General features: G+C 34.0%; 1 protein-coding gene across 3 annotated transcripts in view; it reads right to left on the bottom strand.

Moving 5' to 3' along the window:
- Nucleotides 1-15,147, bottom strand: part of NRDC (nardilysin convertase) — a 103,307-nt gene that overhangs the window by 53,378 nt on the left and 34,782 nt on the right. For 2 of the 3 annotated variants that reach the window (XR_007454791.1, XM_049617189.1), the window contains exons 2-6: nucleotides 8,755-9,064; nucleotides 5,807-5,937; nucleotides 4,833-4,902; nucleotides 4,596-4,677; nucleotides 3,365-3,518 (exon numbers count right to left, since the gene is read on the bottom strand). Coding sequence is in view for 2 of the 3 variants with exons in the window: in XM_049617189.1 (XP_049473146.1) it covers nucleotides 3,365-3,518; nucleotides 4,596-4,677; nucleotides 4,833-4,902; nucleotides 5,807-5,937; nucleotides 8,755-9,064 (747 nt within the window). In the remaining variant the exon portion in view is untranslated. The remainder of the gene's footprint in view (nucleotides 1-3,364; nucleotides 3,519-4,595; nucleotides 4,678-4,832; nucleotides 4,903-5,806; nucleotides 5,938-8,754; nucleotides 9,065-15,147) is intronic. The other variant, XM_049617190.1, reaches the window with a different exon arrangement.

The raw sequence follows: 15,147 nt of genomic DNA, 5'->3' as shown, positions 1-15,147 counted from the left end.
AAAAACAAAACAAAAACAAAAAAAAAATAAGAAAAAAATAAAAATAAAAATAAAAACAGCTAGTTTTTAAATAGTTCACTGAACACAGGCAGCCATATTAGAGATTAAGGAAGAAAAACTAGAATGTGGTATCCTATTATAAATGTTATCAAAGTAATATTGTCAATTTTAATGGTATTTTAACACTGTTTTAGCAAAAGAGTTGTTTACTGGGGATAGAGGAACATAAATATTTATCCCGTTGAGAAGAACGGCATATGCTTTCAACTTATGGGTCAAAATCTCTTAATGGAAAAGACAATTTCTTTAAGAAAACTGAATTTTTGTCATGTTTTTGAGAATTTTCTGGTCATTTATGTGTTAATTTTATGGTAATTTTTTCTATAAAGAAACAGTATTAATTCACTCAACAAATATCAGTATAGATTATCTATCAAATTCTGGATGCCGGAGAGATATCAACAAATAAATAGATAAAAATCCCTGCCCTCAGAGGGCTTACATTATATTGATCAAATTCAAGATTTCTTTTTTTATATTTCAATCTTATATTTATCTAGAATTTTCTACTGTAGACTCTGGTCTGCAACCTGTGACATCAAAACTCTACTAACACATGGACAGAAACTTTCTGGAAAACAATTTTACAGTGAGTATCAAAAGCTTTAAAAAAAAAAAAAAAAAAAGCCTTGCACATGGAACATTTTCCAGAATAGATCACATACTGGGATACAAATCAGCCCTCAACAAGTACAAAAAGATCCAGATCATTCCGTGCATATTTTCAGACCACAATGATATGAAACTCGAAATCACTCATAAGAAAAAATTTGGAAAGACCATGAATACTTGGAGATTAAAAGACATCCTACTAAAGAATGAATGGGTTAACTGAGAAGATAAAGAGGAAATTAAAAAGTACATGGAAGTCAATGAAAATAACACCACCATAGCCCCAAACCTCCAGGATGCAGATTTGATCCCTTTTGGGTCAAAAGAGGGATATAGCAATCCAGGCCTTCCTAAAGAATGAAGAAAGGTGTCAAATACACAATCTAACCTTACACCTTAAAGAGCTGGACAAAGAACAGTAAATAAAACCCCAAACAAGCAGAAGATGGGAAATAATAAAGATTAGAGCAGAAATCAATGATATCAAAAAAACAGAACAGATCAATGAAACCAGGAGCTGTTTCTTTGAAGGAATTAACAAAATTGATAAATCCCTAGCCAATGTGATCAAAAAGAAAAAGGAAAGGACACAAATAAATAAAATCAAGAATGAAAGAGAAGAGAACACATGCACCCCAATGTTTTATAGCAGCACTATTGACAATAGCCAAAGTATGAAAAGAGCCCAAATGTCCATTTACTGATGAATGGATAAAGATGTGGTATATTTACATACAATGGCGTATTACTCGGCAATCAAAAAATTGAAATCTTGCTATTTGCAACAACATGGACAGAACTAGAGGGTATTATGCTAAGCGAAATTAGAGAGGACAAATATCATATGACTTCACTCATGTGGAATTTAAGATATAAAACAGATGAACATAAGGGAAGGGAAGCAAAAGTAATATAAAAACAGGGAAGGGGACAAAACATAGACTCTTAAATATAGAGAACAAACTGAGGGTTGCTGGAGGGGTTGTGGGAGAGGGGATGGGCTAAATGGGCAAGGGACATTAAGAAGGACACTTGTTGGGGCACCTGGGTGGCTCAGTCGGTTGAGCGTCCAACTTCGGCTCAGGTCATGATCTCGCAGTCCATGGGTTCGAGCCCGCATCAGGCTATGTGCTGACAGCTCAGAGCCTGGAGCCTGCTTCGGATTCTGTGTCTCCCTCTCTCTCTGACCCTCCCCTGTTCATGCTCTCTCTCTCTCTCTCTGTCTCAAAATAAATAAATGTTAAAAAAAAATTAAAAAAAAAAAAAAAAAGAAGAAGGACACTTGTTGGGATGAGCACTGGGTGCTAGATGTAGGAGATCAATCACTGGATTCTACTCCTGATACCATTATTGCACTATATGCTAACTACCTTGGATGTAAATTTTAAAAAATAAGTAATAGAAGTATTCAAAAAAATTCAAAAAAAGAAAAAAATCCTTAAAAATGCACATGCAAAAAAAATACACATGCATGAAAAAAAATACACATGCAAATATACTCAGCAATTTTACTTCCTAGAACTTAATCAAAAAATAATTAAAGATGTGCACAGAGATTAGGATATTCATCACAGCATTACAAATACTAAAAAACGGAACACAGGGGCGCCCGGGGGGCTCAGTCAGTTGAGCGTCTGGCTTCAGCTCAGGTCATGATCTCACGGTCTGTGAGTTTGAACCCCGCGTCGGGCTCTGTACTGACAGCTCAGAGCCTGGAGCCTGTTTCAGATTCTGTGTCCCTCCCCCCTCTCTTTCTGCCCCTCCCCCACTCATGCTCTGTCTCTGTCTCAGAAATAAATAAACGTTAAAAAAAATTTTTTTTTAAAAACTGAACACAATTCAACTAACCAATCATATGTAACTTGTTAAACAGATTATGTTATTCTTTATACAATAAAAATAACACACAATCCCTTAAAATTAGGTTTTATAAATTACATCATGATGTATAAAAATGATATGTCTTGTTTAAAATATAAAAAGGACCCATTCATATGTGGAATTTAAGAACCAAAACAAACAAACAAAGGGAAGAAAAGGGACAACTCAAAAATCAGACGCTTAACTAACTACCTAACTAACTACCGAGGGGAGGTGTGTAAGAGGATGGGTCAAATAGGTAAAGGGGATTAAGAATACACTTATCTTGATGAGCACTTAGTAATAGTTAGAATTGTTGAATCATTATACTGTACACCTGAAATGAATTTAACACTGTGTGTTAACTATACTGAAATTAAAATTTAAAAATTAAAATAAAAATATAATAGGATATGAATAATAATCCCAAATACATTTAAAAATATAGACGACCATACACCAAACCATTAACCATAGTTATCCTTAGATATCAAATTAGGAACAATCTTACCCCTTTTTTGCTTCTGTTTTTCCATATTTTCTACTAAATTAGAAAAAATAATCGCAATAATGAGCCAATAGAGTATACATTATTTATAAAACTCAAAGGTGTTTAAGGGTTTCAGTGTAATCTTCAACACAAAGACTAAGTATATTACAGAACAAGAGCCAAGGTGCATTTAATAGTTTGCTCATTTCTCCAGATAAAGTATGACAATTCTACAGAATTAGAGTACAGCCTGAAAAGAAATACCATAGAAAAATGCCCAATGTCTCCATTTGTAAAATGTCGTTAGATAATTAAAATAAAAATACATTTTGAGTTAGTTACCTATCGAGGGCCTCCTTGAAGTATTTTCTCTGGACATCAAATTGAAAGACTGTACGTTCACAATCAGTTGAAGCATTATCACTACCCCCATGTTTCTTCAAGAAGGCATCAAATCCATTTTCATCTGGATATTTCAAGCTACCCATGAATACCACTAAGTGGAAAGAACACAAAGTGAAAGAACACAAAGATGTAGACAATGTTATTATCAACAATGAAATCTCTCATGTGCAAAACAAAACAAAACAAACAGAAGAAATATACCAACATACTAACAATGCTTATGTCTGGATAATTCTTTCTTCATTATATTTCTGCTTTTGTAATTTTCTATAATGCTCATCTATTAGTTTTATACTAAAACAACTAAGCACTTTATTTTTTAAAAGTATTTATAAAAAGGGCAAAATGTAAGTATTAGCATATATGCAGATTGTTACTATGAAAGTCCTAAGGTGCATGTTTACCCTCAAATAGCTTAGAAAATCAGAATATAAATAAATAATTCAAGAAAACAAATATAGACTTAAATTTATAACTGTACAGCAACCACACAGGTTTTATTTAGGTATATTCATAATTAAACTGAAGATTTTATTTTGTTTTGATATTAATCATGCCTTTTTATTTTCTGTATTCCCAATGTTTGACAGCTTGGGGCATTGCTAACCCTGGAAGAGGCAGTCCTTCCCAAGGTTATAAGATTCTTAGAGATGGGCAACTATCTCCTGATCTGTTGGCCTTACCATACCAGAACAATAATAAAATCTACATTTTAAAATAGTTTTATAGGTGGGTTTCATTCTAATCCACAAAATTATACAGTCAAGGAGATTAAAATTAAGTCTTCCCCTATGATATTAATAAATGCTTTTCCTTTGGGGCGCCGGAGCAGCTCAGTCAGTTAAGCGTCCGACTTCCGCTCAGGTCATGATCTCACAGTTCTTCCCAGTGTCGGGCTCTGTGCTGACAGCCCTGAGCCTGGAGTCTGCTTGGGATTCTTTTTCCCTCTCTCTCTCTCTCTCTGCCCCTGCCCCACTTACACTCTGTCTCTGTCTCTCAAAAATAAATGTTTAAAAAAATTTTTTTAAATAAATAAATGTTTTTCTTAGTCTTTTCTCTTATTAAACATATCACATTTCTATAAAACCAGTTATTTATCTTTAAAATCAATTTGTACAAATTTGGAGGAAAAAACACACTCAGGAATAATATTCTGTAAAGATCTTACTGTGTTCCAAAAAGTGTGCCAGCCCAGGCAGGTCATCTGGATCAGCAAAACTCCCAACTCCAACACAAAGAGCCGCTGCAGACTGGAGTAAGTAGAACACATGCAAATAGTGAGTCATTCCTAAAGGAATAACACTGTCATCACATATTAAGGATTCACTTGGAGATGGATGTTTCCAACAGAAAGTAACAAAATTCTTTCCCTGAGAATCAGGAGGAGCAGCATAGTGAAACTCACCAGAACTGTGTCAGTTTCACCCTGCTGCTCCTCCTCTTGCCATCCTCCCAAATGCTGAACAGGTGCAGACCTAAGGGAAAAAGCAGAAACAGAAAAAAAAGGAAAGGGGACTAGCCAGCCCACCCAAATATCATTTCCTGCCAGCATTTCAGAGTTCCGAACCAAGTATGTTTCCTGACTTAATAGATTTTGGAAATCTGCAGAAATAATTTATCTAGGTAGATTATTTCTAAAGATCTTAGCAATTAACGACTATGTGTTCAGTAACTAAGTTATTAGAGGTGAGACTTCTCAATATGTTACTCAGAAAATTCTGTTTTTATTAAAACAGGGTAAAAAATAACATGTCAGGAAAACATTTAATAAAGATAGTAAATGGTTAAAAAAGAAAGTCTTTAACTATTAAAAAAAACTACAGAACTAAACTTTAAAGAGGCTTTTTAGTTCTTCTTTTCTTATTGACGATATACAGAACATATATCTGATCTGTAGGTATTCTCCCAATACCTTGGGCAAATCAGAGTTTTTAACAAAATGGATGGCCAACAGGTATACCAAATTATGCACTAAAAATGATTAGGGTATACCATTATGTGATTGTAAATTAAAAGACACAAAACAGAAGAGGAAAATAGTCAATTTGAATCCTTGAGGATAGGAAGTTGAATTACTAGCTTTCCCCACATTTTAGAAATGTCAATTTTAAAAGGCTAACATTTGGTGATATAGACTGTTTTGATAAATGGTTATTCCTCTAAAAAGAGAGCTTTCAAAAAATAGCATGTACGTGGCATAAAGCCTGACCATGTGTCATAAATGGAAAATATGTTTACAGAAGAACCAAACAGCCTCATTTTACACTGTAAATCCCATTTTGAAGTTGTAGGCACATAAACTCAGTTAAAAAATAGGGGAATATCCACTTCTTCAAACTACAGTCTAACCTGTTCTGGGATGTTTAATAGGTGCCTAACCTGCTTTCAGCTCCAACTACCCCATAAAGATTTCTTGCTTCGACCAGGGTTGAAGACATTTTTGTATAAGATGACTTAAACCACAGTCTATCAGTCAGCTTTGACCACAGCAAAAACAGGCTCTGCGATTGCTAGAAAAGAAATTCATACTTGAGAATTATCTACCCAAGAAATTCATACTTGAGAAATTCATACTTGAGAACTGACTTAAGAAAACCCTGAACAAATCATAATTCTGTATGTATCATACTTAAATTTCAACCTTGTTAGTTTATCAAACCTTTCAGATCAAGAACAACTTCCTTTTGGGAAGATGAAGATGGAGAGGGCTAAAAATGATGCCTCAGGTAAGTAGTTAATTCTTAATTAGGTAAATGTTCTCCAAAAACCTCAAAATTATTTCTTCCCGCTTCTTTTATTAACTTTCGTATTTACCTTAAACAAGATCCACATTTTTCAAATACAAATTAAACCATAAAATCACTGAAAAACCCTAAGCTACTCTTTAAGCCATCTCTTACATAGACTATTTCCCTTTTGCATACACTTATTCATTCATGAATATAAATCATTTCCAATGTTACAATCAGTCATAGGATCTTTCCTTTCACTAGTATAACCACTGCATCTGAATAAACAATTTGATTTCATCTTCAAACTACATTAGGTTCCTGTATTCCTTTCTAATATGACCTAGAACATTAGCAATCAATCAATATGAGGGAATATATCAACTGAGTTTTCAGAAAAGGCAGCATCTAAACCATTTTTAAATGAGCACTAGAATCTGATCTTGCTGTTCTAAAAAAGGTAAACATTTAGAGTTTGATCCACCTAAGCAAAATAAAAAGGGGTACCAAAATACTGTATGCACATCTTCATTAGTCAAAGGGGCTTACAACCCCTATAATAAATCTAAAGTATTTTACTATGTCTTGACAATAAAATCAGCTGTCAAAACAAGTCTTTAACCCTAGAGTTTTACTTATCAGTTGACAGATGATATAAAGAAATCCAAAGTATGGAAAAGTTACTAACAGATATAGAAGGAAACTTTTAGATAGGAAATATTCACTTATTAAGTTATAACATAATCAGTTTTAGAGCTAAAATAGGCCTTAAAAATTATGTATATAATCTAGGGACACCTGGCTGGCTCAGTCAGTAAGAGTATGTGATTCTTGAACTCAGGATTTTCAGTTCATGTCCCACATTGGGGGAGAGATTAAAGAAAAAATAAAATCTTAAAAAAATAATTACCTATATAATCTAATCCTGTTGTTTTAGAAATAAGAAAATGAAAAGGCATAAAACCATCCAGATAGAGCCAGAGCCAGAATTAGAACTCAGGTTTCCTGACTGTTAGTGTTTTTCACTTTGTGACTTATATAATTTCTTCCTATTATTGCTCTATTTGGAATTATGAGATCTATTTTAAATTAATGTATTAGTTCCCAATTTATTTATAAAGACCTTAATACAAAGTATCAAGTGGCGTATGTATATATATTTTTTTCTTTTCAGTATTTTGGTTTTTATAACTAAAGTTTTCCAACTAAAACCACTTGTCCTAACATGTTACCCCAAAACAGGCATTACTCATAATCTATATAGCAAGGGGCAAATAGCTTCTCACAGACATGACTCAATCCCCTTTCAACAAAAAAGTGAAAAAACTGGTACAATCTTCTTTAAGAAAGTAATTTTTCCAGGAAGAGTGACTATCAAAAGGATTTACTCATAACATATTTACACTACCTATATCTCACATCTTTTTATCTCTGAAGGCTGACCACCTTATGGTAGAATACATTTGACATCTATATTTTAGTCTTAATAATATGAACCTTACTTCATTTGTATGTGACTGTACCATGTTGAATATATTATCAGTATTCAAGAAACTAGCTTTAACAAACATTTGCTGATCAATCCCACTATAATGCCTCCAAAATATTATCCTCTAATATAGGTACTCCCTACTGCAAAATGGAGGCATTCTTTAAAAGATATCTAGAGAGGAAAATTCTCCTTATCAAGCCCTATTGATATATTTACTTATTGTTATTATACTTGACCTATGAACAACATAGGTTTGAACTGCCCAGGTCCACTTAACTTGTATTTTTCAATAGATACAACACTGTAAATGTACTTTCTCTTGTGATTTTCCTCATAACATTATCTCTAGCTCACTTTACTGTAAGAATACAATACATAATACATATACAAAATATGTGTTAATCAACTGTTTGTGTTATCAGTAAGTCTTCCAGGGAAAAGTAAGCTATTAGTAGTTAAGTTTTAGGTGAATCAAAAGTTATACATGGATTTCCAATTGCACAGGAGGTTGGGGACTCCTAAACCCCACATTGTTCAAGAGTCAAAGTTCAACTGCCCATTTTTATTTCAATTCCTCCAACTTACTTGGTGCCTCCCCATAAAAAGAGAAAAAATACATGAAATTACTAAGCGGAAATTATCCATGAGGATGCTTAGAACCATAGGCCCAGGTGAGAATTCTACACTACCCTGTTCTTTTTCCAGTCCCTCCAAGGATAATATACTCTCCTATCCCTCTATTCCAAGCTAAGAATTGCACAGATCCTCAAATATTACCAGTGAAAACCTCTGAGACTTATGATTATGAGATCATTACATTCTGAGTTTTTCTTTATTTTCCATTCATTTCTTTTTTTATATATATGAAATTTATTGTCAAATTGGTTTCCATACTCCATTCATTTCTATAATGAGCTTTTATACTTTCCTAATCAGAGCAAAATGTTTTTTAAGTATTATTTTTATACAGAATAAATAGACCTTTACTAAAGATCAAAAGATAAATATACTTCCTTTTTTACATTAAGAAATAAAACATGAATTTAGGACTTATCCCAAAGAATTCCCAAATCAGAAAAAGACATAATAATAGACAAGATTCACACCTGTTTTTCAGTGGTTTTCTTTCTAGCTTCTGCCCTCTCTTCTAATTCTTCTAATTCATTATCCTCAGTATCAAGATCCTCATCATCATGTTCATCCTCATCATCAAACTCATCTTCATCATCAAAACCCTCTTCATCATCATCTTCTATTTCAGCTCCAGAATCTTCATCATCATCGTCATCATCATCGTCTTCTTCTTCTTCCTCTTCGTCTTCTTCTTCATCATCTGTTGCATCTCCTGTTTTACCTTCCATATTACTTAGGTCTGAAATCAAAAGTGCCTGCAAGCCATTCCGTAATTTGATGTACCTAAAAAAAAGAGGAAAAAAAAAAATCACAAACATTTTGAGTCAGCTATTCATTACGTCACACAAGTAATCATCTTAGCAGAATTTAAAAAACAAAACAAAACAAAAAAAAACACGGGGCTCAAACTCACAAACCATGAGATCATGACCTGAGCCAAAGCCAACTTAACCTACTGAGCCACTCAGATGCCCCACCATACTTTTATCAGACAAAATGGACTTCAAAACAAAGAAAGTCATTATATAATGATAAAGGTGTTAGTTCATCAAAAGATGTAACAATTGTAAATATGCGTGCTCCCAACACCCAAGCAACAACATATATTAAGTAAATAATAACAAATCTTAAGGGAAAAATAGACAGCAATACAATAATTATAGGGGAATTCAATACCCCACTATCAGTAATAGACAAATCATCCAGAAAGAAAATCAACAAGGAAACATTCGAATTGAACCACACTTAAAAACAAATGTACTCAATAGACATACAGAACATTCTATCCAACAGCAGCACAATACACATTCTTCTCAAGTGCACATAGAACATTCTCCAGGACAGGTCATATGATAGACTACAAGATAAATCTTAGCAAATTTAAGATTGAAATCATACCAACTATTTTCTCTAACTACAAACTCTTTTTTGTTTTGTAGTTTCTCTAACTACAAACTCTTCTGTGGCTTTGTTTTGTAGTTCTCTAACTACAAAGTCTTCTGTGAAGACAGTTTATAGCAATAAATACATGTATTAAGAATTCAGAATGAGGGGTGCCTGGGTGGCTCAGTCGGCTAAGCTTCTGACTTTGGCTCAGGTCATGATCTCACAGTTCGTGAGTTCAATCCCTGCATCAGGCTCTGTGCTGACAGCTCAGAGCCTGGAAACTGCTTTGAGTTCTGTCTCCCTCGCTCTCTGCCCCTCCCCCGCCCTGCTCATTCCCCCCTCTCTCAGAAATAACATTAAAAAAAAAATTTTTTTAAACAATCAGAAGGATCTCAACCTAATTTTGAACCTCAAGAAACTAGAAAATAAGAAATTAAGCCCAAAGTTAGCAGAAGGAAGGAAATAACAAAGATCACAGCAGAAAAATATGCAATGTCAATAAAATACCTAACCTAGAATAAATGGATACATTTCAGAAACACAACCTATCAAGACTGAATCAGGAAGAAATACACAATCTGAACAGACCAATAACAAAGAGATTGAATCAGTAATCAAAAAACTCCCAACACAAAAAACTCTGGCCTGACAGAATCACTGGAGAATTCTACCAAACATTTAAAGAAGAATTAACACCTCAAATCCTCCTCAAATTCTTCTAACATAACAAGGATGAGGGAACACTTCCAAACCAGTTCTATGAACCTACCATTACTCTGATAAAGAAACCTATAGGCCAATATGCCTAATGAATACAGATGCAAAAATTCTCATCAAGATATTAGCAAACTGAGTTCAAGAATACATTAAAAGGATTATACACCATGACTAAGTGGGAGTTACTCCTGGGATGCAAGGGAGGTTCAATACATGCAAATCAGAAATGTAATACATCACATCAATAAAATGAAAAACAAAAATCACATGATCATTTCCATACACACAAAAAAAGCATTGTATATTATTTACATAATACATCCTCTCATGATGAAAACCCTTAATGTACTGGGCATATAAGGAACATATCTCAGAATAATAAAGGGCACATGTGACAAACTCACAGCTAACATTATAGGCTTACCTCTGAAATACAGGTCAATCCCAAACCACCACAATAAAGTAAATATCACAATAAAGTGAGTCAAATGAATTTTTTTTGTTTCCCAGTGCATATAAAAGTTATATTTACATTATACTGTAGCCTATTAAGCAATAACAGGGGCGCCTGGGTGGCACAGTCGGTTAAGCGTCCGACTTCAGCCAGGTCACGATCTCGCGGTCCGTGAGTTCGAGCCCCGCGTCAGGCTCTGGACTGATGGCTCGGAGCCTGGAGCCTGTTTCCGATTCTGTGTCTCCCTCTCTCTCTGCCCCTCCCCCGTTCATGCTCTGTCTCTCTCCGTCCCAAAAATAAATAAAAAACGTTGAAAAAAAAAATTAAAAAAAAAAAAAAGCAATAACATTATGTCTAGAAAAAAATGTATATGCCTTAATTAAAAATACTTTATTGATAAAAAAAAGCTAACCATCATCTGAGCTTTCAGCAAATCATAATCACTGATCACAGGTCACCATAACAATTACAATAATGAAAACATTTGAAACATTGTGATAATTATCAGAAACATGAAGTGAGCAAACGCTGTTGGAAAAATGGTGCCAAAAGATTTGCTTGACACAGCTTTGCCACAAACCCTGTATTTGCAAAAAATGCAGTATCTGTGAAGTGCAATAAAATGAGGTATGCCTGTATACTCGGTGAAAAACTGAAAGTATTTCCTCTAAGGTCGGAAACAAGGATGTCCACTCTCACCACTCCTATTCAATATAGTAGGAAAGACAAAGATAAAAAAGGCATCCAAATCATAAAATAATAATTAAAAACCACCACTATTTGCTGAACATATGATCTTAGAGAAAATCCGAAAAAAAACAATCCAAAAACTACCAGTAAACTGGCAGGCTACAAATCAACATACAGAAATTAACTACATTCCTTTACAATAATGACGAAGCACCTGAAAATGAAATAAAGAAAACAATCCCATTCACATTAGCATCAAAAACAATAAAATACTTAATAAATTTAAGCAAGGAAGTGAAAGATCTGTACAATGAAAACAATGCTTTGCTGAAAGAAATTTAAAAAGATGCCAATGGAAAGCCATCCCATGATCATGGATCAGAAGAATTAATATTGTTAAAATGACCATACTACCCAAAGCTATTTATATACTCAATGCAATCCCCATCAAAATATCCAAGGCATTCATTCATCACAAAAATAGAAGAAACAATCCTAAAATTTGTGTGGAACCACAAAAGACTTTGAATAGACAAAGCAATCCTGAGAAAAAAGAACAAAGCCAGATGTATCATACTTCTGGATCTCAAACTATACTACAAAAGCCATAGTAACAAAAATAGTATGATACTGGCACAGAAATAGACACATCAACCAGTAAAACAGAATAGAGAGCCCAGAATTAAATCCCTGGATATATGGTCAACAATACTCAACAAAGGAACCAAAAATACCCAATGGGGAAAGGACAGTCTCTTCAGCAAATGACACTATAAAAACTGGAGAAACATACGCAGAGCAGTGAAACTGGACCCTACCTCACACCGCTCACAGAAATTGAAATGGATCAAAGACTTAAATATAAGACCTGATATCATAAAATTCCTAGAAAAAATGTAGGAAAGAAGCTCACCACCATTGGTCTTGGCAATGATTTTTTCTTTTTCTTTTTTTTTTTTTTTACATCTATTTATTTATCTAAGTAATCTCTACACAACATGGGGCTCAAACTCATGACCCCAAGATCAAGATTTGCACACTCCACTGACTGAGCCAGCCAGGCATGTCCCTGGCAATGATATTTCTATACAATGCCAAATGCACAAACAACAAAAGCAAAAAACAAATGAGACTATATCAAACCCAAAACCTTCTGTACAGACCAAGAAACAACTAACAACATGAAAGACAACCTACAGGAGAAAATTTTTACAAACCATATACTGAATAAGATGTTAATATCCAAAATATATAAAGAACAAAAGTCAACTTAATAATAAAAACAATTCAATTTTAAAAAGAGCAGAAGAACTAGATACTTTTCCAAAGAGAACATCAAAATGGCCAACAAATACATGAAAAGATGCTCAACATCATAGTTATCGGTGAAGTACAAATAAAAACCACAATAAGCTATTATCTCACACCTGTCAGAATAGCTATCATTAAGAAAACAAAAGACAACAAGTTCTAGAGAGAATGTGGTGAAAAGAAAACCCTTAACATTAATGGTAGGTATACAAATTGGTCCAACTACTATGAAAAACAATACGGAGGTTCCTCAAAATATTAAAATTAGATCTACCATGAAATGCAGCAATTCCACTTCTGGGCATATACCCAAAGGAAATGAAAAGAGGAATTCAACAAGATATATGCACTGCCATGTTTATTGCAGCACTATTCATAATAGCCAAGATATGGAAACAACCCAAATGTCCATCAATGATTGAATGAATAAAGTAGATGTGGTATGTACACACAATGGAATATTATTCAGCCATGTGAAAGGACAAAATGGACAGAACTTGAGCACATTATACTAAACGAGATAAGTCAGAGATAAACATATATCACTTATATGTGGTATCTAAAAGAGGTTAAACCTGTAAAAAAGAGAATAAAATGGTGGTTGTAAGGGGATGGGGGCTAGGGGTGGGAAGTAAGAGTGATAGTGTTTAAGAGAACAAACTTATAATGAGTAGCAAATAAGCCACAGCAATTTTACACACAGTATAATGAATATAGACAAAAATACTGTACTATAATTACGTAAGGTGACAAACATCACCGTATCAGCAATATTACAATACAAAAATTTATCAAAGTAACATACTATACACTTTAAACTTACACAATGTTACATACCATATTTATTCAACAAAAAAAGAAAAAGTCAGTCTAGCAGAAACTGGGAAGAATAATGTGCAAAGAAAGATGACTTAAGATGAAAGACTGAACATATAGATGTACCTACTTTCATACCAAAAATCACATTTAAATAACCAAAAAAGTTATATTTCATTTTGGTTTTGAGAATAAAATCATGACAGACTCAGAAAATAGAAAAGGACACTGTTAGCAGATCAGAAGTTTTTAGAAATTATTAGAAAACAATAAGTAAATTTAATTAGACTAATGGAGAAAATAGAAAGGAGAACTGCAGGCCTACCTAAATACACGTGATAAAACATTACTTCTTCCCAAGAAGCCCTGGAGGAAGCCTAAACTCCACACCAAAAAATGAAAGTAGGGAGAGACTCAGGGCAAGACGCTCAATTATTAACTGAAATGGAAATAACCCAAATGTCTAGTGACAGCAGAATGGAGAAACTGTGGTATGTTCACAGAATGTATTTCTTTTTCACATAATATTATAATACAGAAAAATACAGGGGCGCCTGCGTGGCTCAGTCAGTTAAGCGCCCGACTTCGGCTCAGGTCATGATCTCAGGGTTTGTGGATTCGAGCCCTGCGTCAGGCTCTGTGCTATCAGCTCGGAGCCTGGAGCCTGCTTCGGATTCTGTCTCTCCCTCTCTCTCTGCCCCTCCCCTGCTCATACTCTATCTCTCTCTCTCAAAAATAAATAATAAAGATTTAAAAAAAATTTTTAAATACAGGAAAATACATAATCCAACAAAAAGCTACAAATGTAGTAAATCTTAAAAATATAATAAGTGTAGGGGCATCTGGGTGGCTCAATCGGTTAAGTGTCCAACTCTTAGTTTTGGCTCAGGTCATGGAATTCTCTCTCTCTCCCTCTCTCTTACCCCTCCCTCCAAGCTCTGTCTCTCTCTCTCTCTCCAAATAAATAAGTAAACTTAAAAAAAAAAAAAAATAGGGGCACCTGGGTGGCTTAGTCAGTTAAGTGTCCAACTTTGGCTCAGATCATGATCTCATGGTTGGTGGGTTCGAGCCCCACATGGGGCTCTGTGCTGACAGCTCAGAGCATGGAGTCTGCTTCAGATTCTGTGTCTCCCTCTCTCTCTGCCCCTCCCTGTTCATGCTCTCTCTCTTAAAAATAAATAAAATATTTTTAAATTAAAAATATGAGTATAAAAAGCATATCACAAAGGATTATATACCATATGAATATCATTTATATAAAACCAAAAAAAAAAAAAAAAGGAAAAGTAAAGACTATATTTGGCTATACACATGCATGTGATAAAACTTCTTTTTAAACAAAGGAATGATAAATACAAAATTCAGAATAGTTATGGGGGCAAACAACATGGGAGGGTAGAGGAAGGGGCATGTAGCAGAACACTAGAGTAGATCCTAGTTTTGTTTTTTATTTAAAAAAAATTTTTGACCTTTATTTATTTTGACCTTTATT

The sequence above is a fragment of the Panthera uncia genome (assembly GCF_023721935.1).
Source record: "Panthera uncia isolate 11264 chromosome C1 unlocalized genomic scaffold, Puncia_PCG_1.0 HiC_scaffold_4, whole genome shotgun sequence".
Taxonomy (NCBI): Eukaryota; Metazoa; Chordata; class Mammalia; order Carnivora; family Felidae; genus Panthera; species Panthera uncia.
The sequence above is the reverse complement of the archived record's forward strand: the minus strand, read 5'-3'. Positions and strand labels throughout refer to the sequence as shown.